General features: G+C 43.9%; 1 protein-coding gene across 1 annotated transcript in view; it reads left to right on the top strand.

Annotated features, from left to right (window-relative positions):
- ELAC1 (elaC ribonuclease Z 1) overlaps window positions 1–16,220 on the top strand; it is a 31,410-nt gene extending 15,190 nt beyond the window's left edge. Inside the window, exons 3-4 of the mRNA XM_077463003.1 lie at window positions 13,512–13,973; window positions 15,174–16,220. Of these exons, the coding sequence (XP_077319129.1) occupies window positions 13,512–13,973; window positions 15,174–15,643 (932 nt within the window). The 3' untranslated portion in view covers window positions 15,644–16,220. The remainder of the gene's footprint in view (window positions 1–13,511; window positions 13,974–15,173) is intronic.
- Window positions 16,221–16,478: the final 258 nt, after the last annotated feature.

The raw sequence follows: 16,478 nt of genomic DNA, 5'->3' as shown, positions 1-16,478 counted from the left end.
AGGATGCTGCTCACGCGGGAAAGCACTTTCCTTTGAAAGGAAAAGGGGGGCGTAATTCGCGGGGGGCATGGCTAACGGCGTCAGACGCCGGCCACACATAGAGGAAGCTGATTTTAGCGCTGTGTATATGAAAGCTGCTGCTGGCTGTGGATGGCTTGTTCAGGTTAGTGAACACAGGCTTATTCCTTTGACACATTATACTTTACTGAAGCTAGGATTAATAGCAGCTCATGGTGCTGAACTATAGCCTAGCAATGTACATTCATTTGGATAGTGCCTCTGCCAGGCTATGAATGGTAATGGGACCAGGAACTTCGCTAAAGGGTCATTGATTTTTCACTGTAAACTGAAGCCATTTCCAAAAGAATGTCATCCTCCGAGAGGGATATGGCTAGTCAGATTGAGCCATCAGGGGAAACTGTTGTTGCATAGAACACTTCAGTCCCTGCATATATCATACAAAAACTACCATTTGTAAATTGGAAAGAAGATTAATGCTATGATGTCTCTCCATAGTGGGGCTAAATATAGCAGATTCCCATCTAGTCCACAGGACCCTCTTGTTGAGGTGCAGGAGGCTGGGGATCAGGTAGATCTTCCTATTTGGAAGATACTTATTTATCCTCTTGGGAGGATCCTAATATGGAAGGAGTAGCATCAGAAGACACATTGCTTGTGTACTCCCTTACTCAACCTTTTTTGCTGCCTGCAGCATAGGCTCTTGAGGAACCTACCTCTAATTGGGTTCATTAGAACCTCTCCCATCTGGGGATGTTTTTTCCTATTCATGCATGGCTAAAAAAAGCTCATCTATTCTGAATGGGAACATCCGCATAAACAATATTATCCTTCCAAGAAATTCTCCACACTTTATCTATGAAAGAGGATTTCTATGAAGAAAATGGGGGGTTCCCGCAATTGATGCTGCAATCACCTCAGTGAGCAGAGTCTCACATGTCTGGTGGCTAATGCACTGATGTTAAAGGTTCCAACAAATTAAAAGTTGGAACTTCCTTTTAAAACAATAAGTCTTTTGCAGTTCAGTAGCGCAGCCGGTTCTTGCTGCAATTGGTGTATCTCAGTCCATTAGGGAACAGTTTGTGGATATACCTGAAATCCTGCCTGATCAGCAGGCCCGGCAATGGGCTGGGGTATCTGACGCACTGTCTCGCAGTAGATGCTATGAAAGACTCTATCATTTAAGCCTTATGGCTTATGCTTGAACTAGTGCATTCTCGCAGAGTTCTGTGGCTGAAATATTGATCAGTCGAAGCACCATGTAAAAAGTTCTTACCCAGTTTGTTTCCCCTTCATGGGGTACGGCTATTTAGGGACGATCTGGATAAGTACATCCAAAGGACCTCTAATGAGGTAAAGCTCTCTTTACCAGTAAAAAGAGGTTCAAACATTTCTCCTTTTATCGTGCTGCCTCTCCTATGCCAGGGGCATCTGCCTCTAGGCAGTCTCATGAAGGGGTACCCCTACTCGTTTGGGTGAGGGGAAAGGTCCTGTGTTTCTCAAGATCTGGCGGGAACAATGTCAAGACAGATGGATTTCTGCAATTTTTTTCTCTAGGTTATGGCTAGAGTTCCAAGAGTTTCCGTCTCCTCCGAGAATGTTCCCAAGGATCCAGAGAAAAAAGAAGTCTCTCATTCTGGCCTCTGGATCAGCTGTTATCCCAGTCGGTGATATCAGAGGTACCCTTAGTGGAACAGGGGGTTTTGGCTCAAACGTTTTAAGGTTTCAGAACCAAACAGAGGGGTAAGACCCATTCTAGGTCTCGAAGATCTGAATCGGCACTTAAACATCCGATCCTTTCATAATTCGATCGGTTGTGTCCATCCTGCAAGGAGGGGAGTTTTTTGGCTTTAATCGATATCAAAGATGCATATCTCCATGTGCCAAATTTTCCCACTCACCAGAAATTTCTGCGTTTTGAAATATAAAATTATCTTTTCAGTTGTGGCCCTGCCATTCAGCTTAGCCACAGCACCACAAGTGTTCTGAAAGATTCTGGCACCTCCTCTAGCTAGATTAAGGGCTCAAGGCATAACGGTCCTAGCCTATTTAGAATATCTACTTTTAATAGATCATTCAGTCTCAGGTTTAAAACCAGAGTCTAGTCACAGCCGTAACTATCTGAAATCTCTAGGTTGGATGCTGAACCTAGTAAGATTCTCCTTAAAACCATCAAGGAGATTGCAGTACTCAGAAGAAGGTATTCTTACCCCAGACAAAAACCAGTTCCATTGTAGGACTAATTCAACTTATCGAAACAATAAGTGCAGGAGATTTTTTGGGGAAATGGTGGCTTCCTTCACGTCCGTCCCTTACGCGCAGTTTTACTCAAAAACTGCTTCAAAATACCATCCTTTCGGTCTGGAATAAAAAGATTCAGGCCTTGTTTGTTTCCAATACGCTTGGCTCCTGATGCAAGTCAGAGCCTAAATTGGTGATTGTTATCCAGCAAAAGGGAAAATCTTTATCCTGGAAGGTGTTAACAACAGATGCCAGCCTTCTAGGCTGGGGAGTAGCCCTGGAAGAAGATTCTGTCCAGGGGAGATGGCCCAGGTTAGAGGATCTTGCCTATCAACTTTTTGGAAGATTCGTGCAGTACGTCTGGCCCTAGAATCTGGGAAGGTCAGACTATGGGACTGTCTTGTCAGGTTTCAGTCTGACAAGGCCACGGCGGTGGCTTACATCAATCACCAGGGGGGCATGAGAGGTCGTGCAGCCCAAAAAGAGGTGAATAATGTTCTAGCTTGGGCAGAACACAACATTGCTTGCCTATCTGCAATTTTTATTTCAGGAATAGAGAATTGGCAGGCGTACTACTTGAGACGCCAACAATTATTTCTGGGAGAATGATCTCTTCACCCCGACATCTTCCTAACGATATGTCAGAGATGGGGTATTCCAGACATGGACCTATTCGTGTCCAGATTCATCAACAAAGTCGACAACTTTGTGTCGAGAATAAGGGATTCGCTAGCAGGCGGAACAGACGCATTCGTTTTCCCATGGGACCAGTTTTCATTGATCTATGCATTTCCTCCAGTTCTGCTACTTCCGCACCTTCTCCGCAGGATTAAGCAGGAACAAAAGGTGGTGACTCTGGCGGCCCCAGTGGGTCCCAGAAGATCTTTACTGAAATCATAAAGATGGCAGTAGGAGTCCTTCGGACTCTACCATTATAGCCAGACCTTCTCAAACAAGGTCCGGTATTTCATCCTACCTTACGGATGAAAAGTTTAACAGGTTTGACTGTTGAATCCCACTCTATAAAAGATCGTGGGTGGTCTCCTTCAGTAGTGTCTACTTTGATTCTGGAAGCCGGCTTCCTGGCATTACTTACAATAGTCTGGAAGGCATATGTTTCTTGGTGTGGATCCGGGGGTTGGCACCCCAAAAAGTATGTTATAGGCAGGATCCCTGATTTCTTGCATATGGGATCTGAAATGAAGCTGGCCTTGACTTCTATCAAAAGCCAGATCCCGGCCTTGTCAGTGTTTTTTTAATGGCCTCTTGCTTCCCAATCTTGGTGTGTAGCTTATTCAGGGGATGACACTGATTAATCTCCCTATCAAGGCACCTCTAAATCCTTGAGATTTAAATCTGGTTTTATCGGCTTTGCTGAATCAGCCACTTGAACCTTTACGAGAAATCTCCTAGGTTCTTTTGACAAGAAAGATAATCTTTCTGGTTGCCATTTCTTCTGCTAGAAGAGTATCAGAACTAGCTGCTCTGTCGTAAAGAGCCATATTTGATCATGCACAAGGATTAGGTGTTTTTTTTTGTCGTCATCCTGAATTCCTACCGAAAGTGGTAACAGGTTTTTTTCATTTAAACCAAGATATTATTCTTGCTTCTTTCTCCCAGAGCCTCAACCTAGGGAAAAGAGAGCACTACATTCCCTCGATTTAGTAAGAGCGATCAGAGTCTATTTAAAGGCGACCGCTCAGGTTTACCAAACATACATTTTGTTTGTACTGCCAGGAGGTCCCAAATGTGGACAGGCAATGTCTAAGGCTAGCTTCACACTGCTGCGATGCAGGACCGCTGCGAATGTACTGCGGGTTCCCGCATTACATGTCTCCCAGCGGCAGTTCACACTGCCCTATGCGAACTGCTGGGAGTGTCAGTTAAAAGTTAATGACACCCCCAAATCAGTTTGCATATCGCAGTGCGATCTGCAAACTCGTACAGGAATCGGATCGCATGGTGTGGACACCCATGGGATCCGATTCTGCTGCGGACCAAAAAAAGAGTCCTGTACGAGTTTGGTCCGAATGCGATGCAAATTCAGCCATACTATCTATATGGCTGAAATCGCATGTGATTTGCAGTGTGGTGCGATCTCGGACATCGCAGCAGTGTGAACCTAGCCTTAATCTACTATTTTCCAAATGGATGTTTCTAGTGATTGTTCAAGCTTCAACCTAAGAAGAACATTCTTCCTCCTTATGCTAGAGCACACTCATTCAGGGCGATTAGTGCCTATTGGGTGGTGCATCATCAGGCCTCTATGGCTCAGATCTGTAAGGCCGAGACTTAGTCTTCGGTTCATACATTTATCAGATTTTATCAAATCAATATGAAGGGTCATGAGGATATTGCCTTTGTGCGCAGTATACTGCAGGCTGCAGTATGAGTCCTCTGGCCTCCTGTTTTTTGTTGTGTCTCCCTCCCTTCAGTTGCCATTGCTATGGGACATCCCACATAGTAACTACTATGGCTCTGTGTCCCCTGATGTAAGAAATGAAAGCAGGATTTTTAAAACTGCTTACCTGTAATATCCTTTTCTTTGATGTACATCAGGGGACACAGAGGTCCCTTCCTTCTTGGTATACACTTGTATCGCTTGGCTACAAAACAGACTCCCAGTAATGGGAGGGGTTATATAGGGAATACACGCCTTGCCTTAGGGGCGTGCCAGTGTCCATCACCTGTCAGTCCGATATATAACCCACATAGTAACTACTATGGCTTTGTGTCCCCTGATGTACATCAAAGAAAAGGATTTTACAGGTAAGATGTGTTTAAAAATCCTGTTTTATGGCTCCACTATAGTGAGTAGAGTGGTGGTTGTTTGGTTTGGTCTAATCCAGGTATCTAAACTGAGAGTTTGATTGCTCCCCCCTGCCTCTGGAAGTAGCTTCCAGAGCATAGGGAGGGAGATTCAAATGATTGACCAAATATTTATAAGGCCCTGGCCAGTCCCTGGAAGGAGGTGTCCAGAAGGTGACTTGGGAGGTGATAAATAGGAGACCTGAGCTGATTGTTCTATCCTCGTTAGGTAAGGTTCTAGTACTGCTGGGGCTGTTGCCCCTAGGAACTTAATTTTCTCGGCTCGTCGTACAGTGTCGCACGTGCAATTGTCAGTTAAAGTAATGCAGTGCCGTATTGCAAAACTGGCCTGGTCAGGAAGTGGGCAAATCCTTCCAGAGATGAAGTGGTTAAACCCACTATAAATTATATATTTTCTGGGTTTACAGCAGATGCAGTCCAGTATATTTTATTCTGCATCAAAAACACATTGACCGTGTTTAACATGGGTTCCAATGGCCCTAGTTCACACCAGTGCAGTGCGTTGCAGAGTAGTCAACAAAAGTAGAAATGTTGCATTTTTTTTCTGTGTAAAACGTGCAACAGACATGCAGTTTCAGGTGTGAATGGACCCTAATCCTCAGGCCTAGAATGTGTTTTTTTTTTTTTTTTTTTTTTTTTAAATATGCAAAGAAAGCAAAAATGACTCTGCCAGAGACAGTGTTGCGTGTAAGATCAGGGCCGAATTGGTGACGGTGATGTCATTTCTTTTATATTTGGTGGATAGTATTGTGAATGACGGTATTTTAAACTTCCAGTAATATTTTGGTTTGTGAAATGGGCGAACAGGAGTCTTCGGACATACAGAAGCCATGCAGCCCCCCATCCCCCTAGTTGAGAAATAATTATTTCTTTGACATCTATTTTCATAGCAACCCTAAACCAATGTAATGAAATGCAAACCCTGCAGAGCTAATGCTCTCCACCATGTGTTGCCTGCTTGCTTATTAAGTTTTACGATCTGCGTATCCCACAGCTGTCACCATCCCCGCAGAAAGCGGCAGGTGCAGGGGAGCCCGGGGCGTCTCCTCCGCACCCACACACCCGCTCTGACAGCTCTATTGTACCCCAAGCTGAGACTTCTGCACTTGGAAAATATAAATTGCACAGCAAATTGGTCAATCCTATTCTACAATTAAAGCTGAACCACCCCCCCCCCCCCCACCACAGAGACAAGGGGAGAATCTGTACACCGGGGTCACATCAGCAATTTGCACTAAGGTCTGGTCCGCGATAGGCATTGCAAAGGAATGGGCTGCACATTCCTGTGTGATTTACATGTGGTCCAATGCGGTGCGATTTGAGCAGGGGTATACCTACAGGGGTCTGTGCAGCCTCCCTGTACACCTGGATAGGAAAAGCAGCGGTGGGCAGCAGAAAAAAGCTGGATAGGATAAGCAGCGGGGGGTGGGGGGGGGGGGGGTTAGCTGCATATAGAGGAACCAATCTCTGTTTTCCTCATGCAGACTCTAAATGCCCTTTCTCCTCCTCTCCCTCCCACAGTGGCTTCAGGAAGAAAATGGAGAGATCGGTTCCTCTAGGTCAGGGGTCTCAAACTAGCGGCCCTACAGCTGTTGTGAAACTACAAGTCCCATCATGCCTCTGCCTGTGGGAGTCGTACTTGTAACTGTCAGCCTTGCAATGCCTCATGGGACTTGTAGTTTCGCAACAGCTGGAGGGTCGCCAGTTTGAGACCCCTGCTCTAGTTGCAGCTGCCCCCCGCTGCTTCTCCTGTCCAGCTTCTTTCTGCTAACCCTGCCCTCCCCCCCCCCCCGCTTTTTTTCTGGCTCCCCCTTGTCCCCTGCAGTCTGACGGCCTCCCCACACCCATCTCCTGCGAACTGATGCAGGGGTTGTGTCATTATGAACAGCGGGCAAAGGGGGGCAGTAAATGTGTCATTTACCAGCCCCTTCCTTGTCTGAATGAGTACCATTCACCCTGTCCATTCATAACTAAAGCATAGTAAACTGTAGTTACTATGCTTCAGTTTGTGAATGAATTGGAAGCTCTGTACAAAGCTATTTCTGTCTATTCATAAATAAAGCATAGTAAACTGTAGAATCAAGAAGAAATGGCAGAATTGAACCCTTGGTTGGGCTTTAGAGGCACAGAAGACGGTATAAGGTAAAAAACATAAGCTCTATTCTAGGGCTGCAACTAACAATTATTTTCATAATCGATTAGTTGGCCGATTTATTGTTTCAATTAATCGGTTAATAACCTTAAAAAAAAATGTGCGGTATAGTTTAGTTAATATGTAAAGTTTAAAAAAAAGGCAATTTATTCTTAAATACCTCTATGCAGTGGTAAATATAAAAACCAACTATATGGTTAGGGAGCAAAATATCTAATCCACTCTGAGAATAACAGACAGAAGAGATATACTGTATATACTATTAGAGGAGAGATCTACTATTAGGTGAGATGTACTGTATATACTATTAGAGGAGAGAGATACTGTGTATATACTATTAGAGAAGAGATATACTGTATATACTATTAGAGAAGATATATACTATTAGCAGGGATATACTGTATATACTATTAGAGGAGAGTTATATTGTATATACTATTAGAAGAGTTATACTGTATATACTATTAGAGGGGAGATATACAGTATATACTATTAGAAGAGATATACTGTATATACTATTAGAGGGGAGATATACTGTATATACTATTAGAGGGGAGATATACTATTAGAAGAGATATACTGTATATACTATTAGAAGAGATATACTGTATATACTGTTAGAGGAGAGATGATGTACATACTATTAAAGTTATACTGTATATATTATTAGAGGGGCGATATACTGTATATACTATTAGAAGAGATATACTGTATATACTATTAGAGGGGAGATATACTGTATATACTATTAGAGGGGAGATGTAATGTATATACTATTAAAGGGTGAATCTGGTAAATATCAGACTCGGATTAAAAAAAAAATGTAATTTTAGGAACGTTCGTTTAGATTTTCTAATCATTAGTGGGTCAAATCGACATTCATTTTCAACCACAGTGATGGCAAAATTTGGAAATAATGGAAAACTTCTTGGTCAAAGGAATTTTCAGACCGTGTATGTGGTTTTCATTCAGAAATTACATTCATTTTAAAAAACAGAATGTTAAAAAGAAGTAAAAATTGCAAACATTCATTCAGTGAATGTAAAAAGATTTTTCGCCTGAAAATTGATCTGTGTGGTCAGCATAAGGCTCGGTACACCTAATGCAGTTTGCTTTTGATCTGTTTCTGCAGTGCTTTCTGCTGTGCATTTTGATTTTTGCACACGTAATTTTGCTGCGATTTGTGGTTTTGCATTTTTTTTGGGCCAATTTGTTGTTGGGCAGATTAAAAAACGCAAATTGCTGCAAAAACACATTACATGCTTTTCTGCAGCTTCTCCATTGAAGTATATTGAACCAAAAATGCACCGTTTTGCGTTTAAAAAAAAACAAAAAAAAACGTCCCTGACACTTTCCAAATACGCAGCGGCTGAAAAAAGCACAGATGTGAACATGTCCCATAGGAAACCATGTAAATGAACTGTAGTGCATTTCTGCAAAAAGCACCAAAAATCACATAGAACCAGGTCTAAGATGTTTACATAATGGGATTAAAAAAACTAAAATTAGCTCTTTATAGTACAAAAAAAGCAAATAATCGCTACTGTAAGGGGTTAATTTTTTTTACTGTAGAACTGTGAAAGTAATATTTACAGTAGCGACTATTTTCTCTCTTTGTACTATAAAGGGCTCATTTTATTTTTTTCTAACCCAGTTATGTTACTGCCCGATTAATCGATTATGAAAATAGTAATTGATTAATTTCATAATCGATTAGTTGTTTCAGCCCTACTTTATTCATACAAAAGGTGTCTATATGTGTATATATATATATTATTGTGCAAACAGCAAAAAACGATGGTTATGCTTTTAACACTTATTATTTTTTGCTCTGTTTGAACACTGTATACCGTATATACTCGAGTATAGGCCGACCCGAATATAAGCCGAGGCCCCCAATTTACCCCCAAAAAAACTGGCAAACTTATTGACTCGTGTATAAGCCGAGGGTGAGACATGCCTGTCCATCCCTGTGTGTCCGTCCATCCCTGTGTGTGTGTCCGTCCATCCCTGTGTGTGTGTCCGTCCATCCCTGTGTGTGTGTCCGTCCATCCCTGTGTGTCCGTCCATCCCTGTGTGTGTGTCCGTCCATCCCTGTGTGTCCGTCCATCCCCGTGTGTCCGTCCATCCCTGTGTGTCCGTCCATCCATCCCTGTGTGTGTGTGTCTCCATCCATCCATCCATCCATCCCTGTGTGTGTGTGTCTCCATCCATCCATCCATCCCTGTGTGTGTGTGTATCCATCCGTGTGTGTGTGTGTGTGTGTGTGTGTGTGTGTGTGTGTGTGTCCAGCCTACCTGTGTCCCGAGCCTTTGTCCCGAGCCTCCGTCCCGTGCCTTGCCTCCGTGCCTTGCCGCCGTGCCTTGCCTCCGTCCCGTCCCGTGCCGTGCCTTGCCTCCGTCCCGTGCCCTCTTCGTCGGCGCCTCGGCGGCCATTGTAAAATTCAAAAGCTGCGCCGCCGCCTTCGCCTGTGATAGGCGGAACACTGAATTTCCCAGCAGCCTGTGTTCCGCCTATCACGTACATCGTATCATCCTCGTCCGTAGTACGAGGATGATACGATGTCCGTGATAGGCGGAACACAGGCTGCTGGGAAATTCAGTGTTCCGCCTATCACAGGCGAAGGCGGAGCCGGAGGCGCGGCTTTTGAATTATAGAATGGCCGCTGTCTGTCTGCTCGACACGCTGATCGAGCGGGCAGACAGCGATGACTCGAGTATAAGCCGAGGGGGGCACTTTCAGCCTCAAAAAAGAGGCTGAAAATCTCGGCTTATACTCGAGTATATACGGTATACATTTTTGTATGAATAAAGCTTATTTTTTATTTTTTTTTACCTTAAAGTGTCTTAGATCCTTCTAAAGTCCGACCAAGGGCTCAATTCCGCCCTTTCTTCTTGATTCCATTGTTTAAGTTTATGGATGTGGCAACAGGAGTGCTTTTTGCTCTATTTATCAGACATAGTAAACTGTACTTACTATGCTTCAGTTTGTGAATAAATGGGAAGCTCTGTACAGAGCATTTCCTGTTTGTTCATTCTGTGCTGCTGAGGCTGCAGAGATGGAGATTGAGAGCTGTGTCCTCCATCTCCTTTGTCTCAAAAGTCTGTTTAGACCCCTGATATCTCACCAAAGCCCCTCAACGGAGCTCCTAAAAATTTTTTTAAAATATTTAAATAAAAAAAAGTAATAAAAAAATAATAAATTACTGACACCAGTGGCAACACTACCAGGGTCACAAAGGTCACACTTGCGACTTGTGTTCCACCACGGGGCTCAGAGGGAAGGGCTCGGCCATGGTCAGGGGGGCCTTCATGGTTCCTTGCACCACAGCTCTGCAGGTTCTAGTTACACCACTGGATTTGAGCCCATTATGGCAGCTAGCTGCCATAACCCCGGTATTCCCGTGTTCGGTTGGCTACAAGATAAAAGTGGTCTCAGCGACGGATTCGCCGCAAGATCACTTTTATTGGTGGCAGGAGAGGGGACCCCCTTCCCGCCGCGATCCTCTGCCGCAATCCGGAGCAGTCGGCAGCGGCAGAGACGATCACGTCTGTCTCCTTGCTAGGTATGGAGAGGAGTGAGGGGAAGATGGCCCCCCCACCAGTCTCCATACCATAGCAGGGCGGAAGCGACGTCGAAACATCACTTCCGCCCATACTTCTTAAAGGCACATTTTTTTAATGTCATTTTTTCAAAATGACTTTGTGTACGTGTAAAAATAAAAGGTAAAATAAATAAGGAAAAAAAATAAAAAATGTAAACGCGCCCCGTCCCATCGAGCTCGCGTGCAGAAGCGAGCGTGTATGTGAGTAGCGCCCGCATATGAAAATGGTGTTCAAACCACAAATGTGAGGTATCGCCGCGATCAGTAGAGTGAGAGCAATAATTCTAGCCCTAGACCTCCTCTGTAACGCAAAACATGCAACCGGTAGAACCTATGTCACCTATGGATATTTTTAAAGGGGTTGTAAAGTAATTTTTTAAATTTTTTTTATGTTATACTTACCTCCACTGTGCAGCTCGTTTTGCACAGAGTGGCCCCGAACCTGCTCTTCTGGGGTCCCTTGGCGGCTGTCTCGGCTTCCTCCCGCAAGTACTTCTCACGTTCATGCGAGCTCCCTCTCATGGTGAAAAGCACTTGCGGGCGCACTCCCGTGATACAGCCGGCGGCTATAGCCGCTCGCTGTATCACTCGGCCCCACCCCCCGGCCCGTCGAGTCATTGGATGTGATTGACAGCAGCGCGAGCCAATGGCTGCTCTGCTTTCAATCCATCCACTCCAGCCAATCGGCAGGCTGAGCGGCGAAGAGGACGTTGGGGGTGAGCACGGGACTTTCGAGGGCTCAGGTAAGTAAAACGGGGGGACTGGGGGCGCCAGCACTGTCAGATGTTTTTTCACCTCAATGCATAGAATGCATTAAGGTGAAAAAATATTTACCTTTACAACCCCTTTAAGAATAAAAGTTTGTTGCCATTCCACAAGCGGGTGCAATTTTGAAGCGTGAAATGTTGGGTATCAATTTACTTGGCGTAACATTATCTTTCACAATGTAAAAGAAGGGATAACTTTACTGTTGTCTTATTTTTTAATTCAAAAAAGTGCATTTAAAAAAAAAATAAAGTGCGCCAGTAAGACCGCTACGCAAATGCGGTGTGACAGAAAGTATTGCAACGACCGCCATTTTATTCTCTAGGGTGTTAGAATTTTTTTTTATAATATTTGGGGGTTCTAAGTAATTTTATAGCAAAAAAAACTTTAACTTGTAAACACCAAGTCTGAAAAGGAGGCCTGGTCTTTAAGTGGTTAAAACGCACTACAGTTGCGAACTTCAGCGGGTGTCAATTTTAAGTTGATGACACCCCAAACGCAGTGCATTTACCTGCACCAGATTGCATAGTAAAGAAGTACCAGGTGATCCGGTTGCCGTTACAGTATGTTTCCAAAAGTAGTGCAGGTAATTTGACAATTCAAAATAAAATTGGCTCAAATTGCACCACGCTGAACCCATAGCGCATTCTTATGTGATTCCTAGTGTGAACCAACCCAAAACGAGCCTGCCTCATTTCCTGGCTGAAGGAAGTCCAGCTACCTCTTTTCTTCCCCAGGAAAGGCAGGTAGGATGCTGTCCTTACAATATCACAGCACCCTACCTTAGTACTCCTCCTCCAGAGCTCTCAGAGGTGGTGCAAACAGTGAACTGGCTCTGCTATACAAATACCAATAAGCCTTGATAGGTGAATGTCAGTCTAGAGGGGTGGGTGTGCTTAAAGTGGTGTTGCCACCAAAAATATAACCTAACTCGTATGTGCATCAAATGGTCTTAATAAAATTAATTGGATAATAAAAAAAATTTTACTTACCTATTTCTTGCGGTTGCTAGGTGGTCCCACGAAATCTGCCTCTTCCATTGCCCGGGCTAAGAACGTCACTTCCCTCGGCAGCCCGGCTCGCTGAGGCTCCTGGGAGAAGTATGACACCATTTCCCAGGATGCCTTGGGCATCACCGAGGGCTACAATCGCGTTATTTCGAGACCGGAAGTGACGCGATTGCATGTGTAATTTGGCGCGGGACTTCCGTCGACAACAACCGTTGTCATGGCAACCGGAGCAGAAGACGGCGCTCGATATAGCGCTTACTGCGCATGCGCGAGATTTAATCGAACGGGTGGTGCATGCTGGTCTTTTATCAGCGCACTCTCCCGGAAGAGGATGCCTGTGGGCTTCACATGCCCACAGGCAAAATGACAACCGTCAGGAGACGGTTTTATAAAATCGTTTTTAATAACAAAACAACATGCTGCTGGATGTAAAAAAGTAAAAAGTAAGTGTTAGATTTCATTATAATAAGGATTGCCAGTATGCCAAAAAAAAAAAAAGATCAAGACAGTGGAATCCCACTTTAAAGTGGTAGTAAACCGCTATCTTTTATTTTTAAACCTGAAAGGCGATGCCATGTGCTAGTATGCATCTCATACTATCACATTATGTGAAACTTCTTTTAGAACAAAGCCATCCAGCAGCCATCGTAATTACAGTGCCATCATCTATATACAGAATTAGAAGAAAGAATGTAAATTAAACAGTGTGTGTTTATTTTCACTTTAAATCAGAATAAGCAATTTCAGTACAGGAGCGGAGCCTGCACAACTATGCAAGACTGTAGGGAAGACTGGAGTTCAGCTTTAAAGTCAATCTGGCAAAGCTATTAAGTTATTGTTCAGCTTTATTTTGGTTTTGCTAAGATCTTTGCTTTGTTCTCCACTCCTGCAGGCAGAATTACCAAGATTTTTATCACTCATCTTCATGGAGACCATCTGTTTGGACTTCCTGGCTTCCTGTGTACGGTTAGTCTCCAGGCTGGCTCTAATCTATCTAAGCAGCATGTAGACATCTATGGACCAGTGGGATTAAGGAACTTTATCCACATGAGTTTGGAAATCTCTCACTCCCAGCTAGTGTTCCCGTATTCCGTTCACGAATTGGTCCCGTCAGAAGACCAGTGTCCAGCAGAAGAGTTTAAAGACCTCTCGGGATATGCAGAAAAGAATGGTCCATCCTTGGAAGAGCAGACTCTTCATGCAGATCCAAGTGACGGGACATACAAGCTCCTTGAAAATGAGCAATTTGTTGTTCGAGCGTTCAAGCTTTATCATCGCATTCCGTCATTTGGGTTTGTGATTGCTGAGAAGGACCGGCCAGGCAAACTCAATGTTAACAAGCTAAAAGAACTTGGTAAATGTCTACCTTGTGACATTGTTTCTTAAAGTTTACTCCATTATATAAAACCATCATGACCATGGGAGGGCTGGACTAAGGGGCATATGCCCCCTGGGGCCAGTGCTAAGATATGTTGGGCTGGTGATGTGGTTGTTAAAGTAGAACTGAGATGTAGCACCCTTCTAGTGTAGAATAGGCTGCTAGGTAAATGTAGTTGGCTCCACTGTAATCAGAGGTGCAAGGGTAGATTAATTGCTCAGTGTTTCACAGGCTGCTGCTTTGTTGCTTCCCCCTGTCTTCAAGAGGATTCTAGAACCATAATGGGTGAAAGAACAGGGCATGCAGCCTGCATATTTATAGGACTCCTGCCAAACCCAGCCCAGACAGAGTTAATAAGTCAAATTTTAATTAAAAGATTCTAACAATACGTTGGTTCAACGAGCCCCCTTCAAAACCAGTTGATGATGGGAAGTGTCTATTCTGGCCATGGAAATGAGAGAAGAGGTGGGGGAGCTCACCTAAGGTTTTTACTCTTCAGTTCTGTTTCTAGCACAGTGGTAGGGAAGGTTGGTGCTCTAAATAAATGCACCTTCAGAACAATGAGTCTCACTATTCATGAAGAAGCTACTCCTCCAAAAAATACTGGAAGGCCCTGGATAAGGTTGGGTGTCAATGTGAGGGGGACTGGGGTTGTGGAGTGGGTTAGGGGGACTTTTCAGCTGCCTTGGTGGCCTTGTAGGGGGATGAGGTCTCTGGAGGGCATTGGGAACCACTGTGTGAGGATGAGGGGTACTGTGAGACACTTGGAGGTTGGGGGCAATATGGAGGGCCACTTTGCCGCAGGATGGGCTGCACTGTGAGAGGTTGGGGGGCACAGTGGAGGCTGGGGGCACTGTGGGACACTATGGGAGATTATGGGGCAATATGGAAGCTGGGAGGCACTGTGGGAGGTTGAGATTTGAAAATGACTAATGACCCAGGAAAGGGAAGGCCACAGCCCAGTGGTTGAAGACCACTGGCATAGATAACAGAGTAAGGACTAGCAGCACAAACCGTTGGGGGGGTTGCCATAACGGCATTTTTTTTTTCTTTTTTTACTGCTTTTCTTTATCGGAATACATTTTTGTTGGTATAGGTGGCTGTGGCCCAAAAAATATCACATGTGGCAGTTTGTGACTCAGAAGCCTTATGGTAATACCATGTTCTTATTTGCAGGTATTCAACCTGGTCCAATTTATGGCAAGCTGAAACTTGGCTCCTCGGTTACACTAGAGAATGGACAAATTATTCATCCATCCGATGTCCTAGGGGAACCCATGCCAGGAAGGAAAGTTTGTATACTTGGAGACTGCTCAGGTGTCACCTCAGTGGGGGCTGCTAAGCTTTGCCAGGATTCTGACCTTCTCATTCATGAAGCTACACTAGATGATGAACAGATGGTCAAAGCCAAGGAAAATGGTCACAGCACGCCCAAAATGGCAGCCGAGTTTGCAAATTTGTCTCACGCAAAGAAGCTGGTTCTGAATCACTTCAGTCAGAGGTTTAAGCCCCCGGGACTGATTACAGAAGGCGATGACGATGTGACCATACTGAAGACTCAAGCCGAAAGCGTTTTTATGGGACAGGAAGTTATATTAGCAGAGGACTTTATGACTATTACAATTCCAATGAAAAAGACAGATTAGGGTAATGGTCGCACTTTAAAAAGGACCAAGGTCTTTGTACCCTTTTTTGGAAGGGCGCTTTTTTTATGTAGACCAGCAAAAACAAGATGGTTAGACCCTTGACTCTGGTGTTTGGACTTCTCATGTGCACACGGACAGGCACTACCCCCATAGGATGCAGCGATCCACTCCAGCAGAATCAAGTCAGATATGAATACTCCATCCTACACTAAGCTGAGGACACATGGGACCTTGTTGAGCATCTGTGTAGCAAGCCTTTTAAAAGGTTTCTCTCTAAATAATTGTTACTTTACAACCCAGAATACCAAGAGCTTTTGGGATCTGCATCTGTTTTATGACCATCTGCTCTGAAAAGTACTGGTTGCTTGAGAAATACCATTGAGTTTCTGTATCATGAATATTCAATTTGAGATGGGAGTAAAAAAAAGGCATCAAGCCCCTCAAGGGGGACGTAACTATTACTGCTAGCTTAGTATGGTTTAAAGTGACATTTGCTGCTCTAGCTACATTCACCTCCTTTTCGGATGTAGATATTCATGCTTTTAAACAGTAAAAATAAACACTAAAATGTTTTATATACTGGCTTTGTTGCTTTTAGACCTGAGGTTTAATGTACGTTTCCAACTAATATCACATCATTTTTTGTTTGAGATTTATTATAAAATCTTAGTTTTTTATTATTTTTATTTCATATATGGGCTTTATGTAACTTTGAGACATACACTATATTGTAAAAAGTTGGGACACTTGCCTTTACACGCACATGAACTTTAATGGCATCCCAGTCGTAGTCTGTAGGGTTCATATTGAGCCGGACCACCCTTTGCAGCTTTAA

This window comes from Lithobates pipiens, unplaced genomic scaffold (assembly GCF_037356315.1).
Source record: "Lithobates pipiens isolate NorthernLeopardFrog02 unplaced genomic scaffold, aLitPip1_a1.2 Scaffold_3, whole genome shotgun sequence".
NCBI classification, from domain to species: domain Eukaryota; kingdom Metazoa; phylum Chordata; class Amphibia; order Anura; family Ranidae; genus Lithobates; species Lithobates pipiens.
This window is presented reverse-complemented; position numbering and strand designations above follow the sequence as displayed.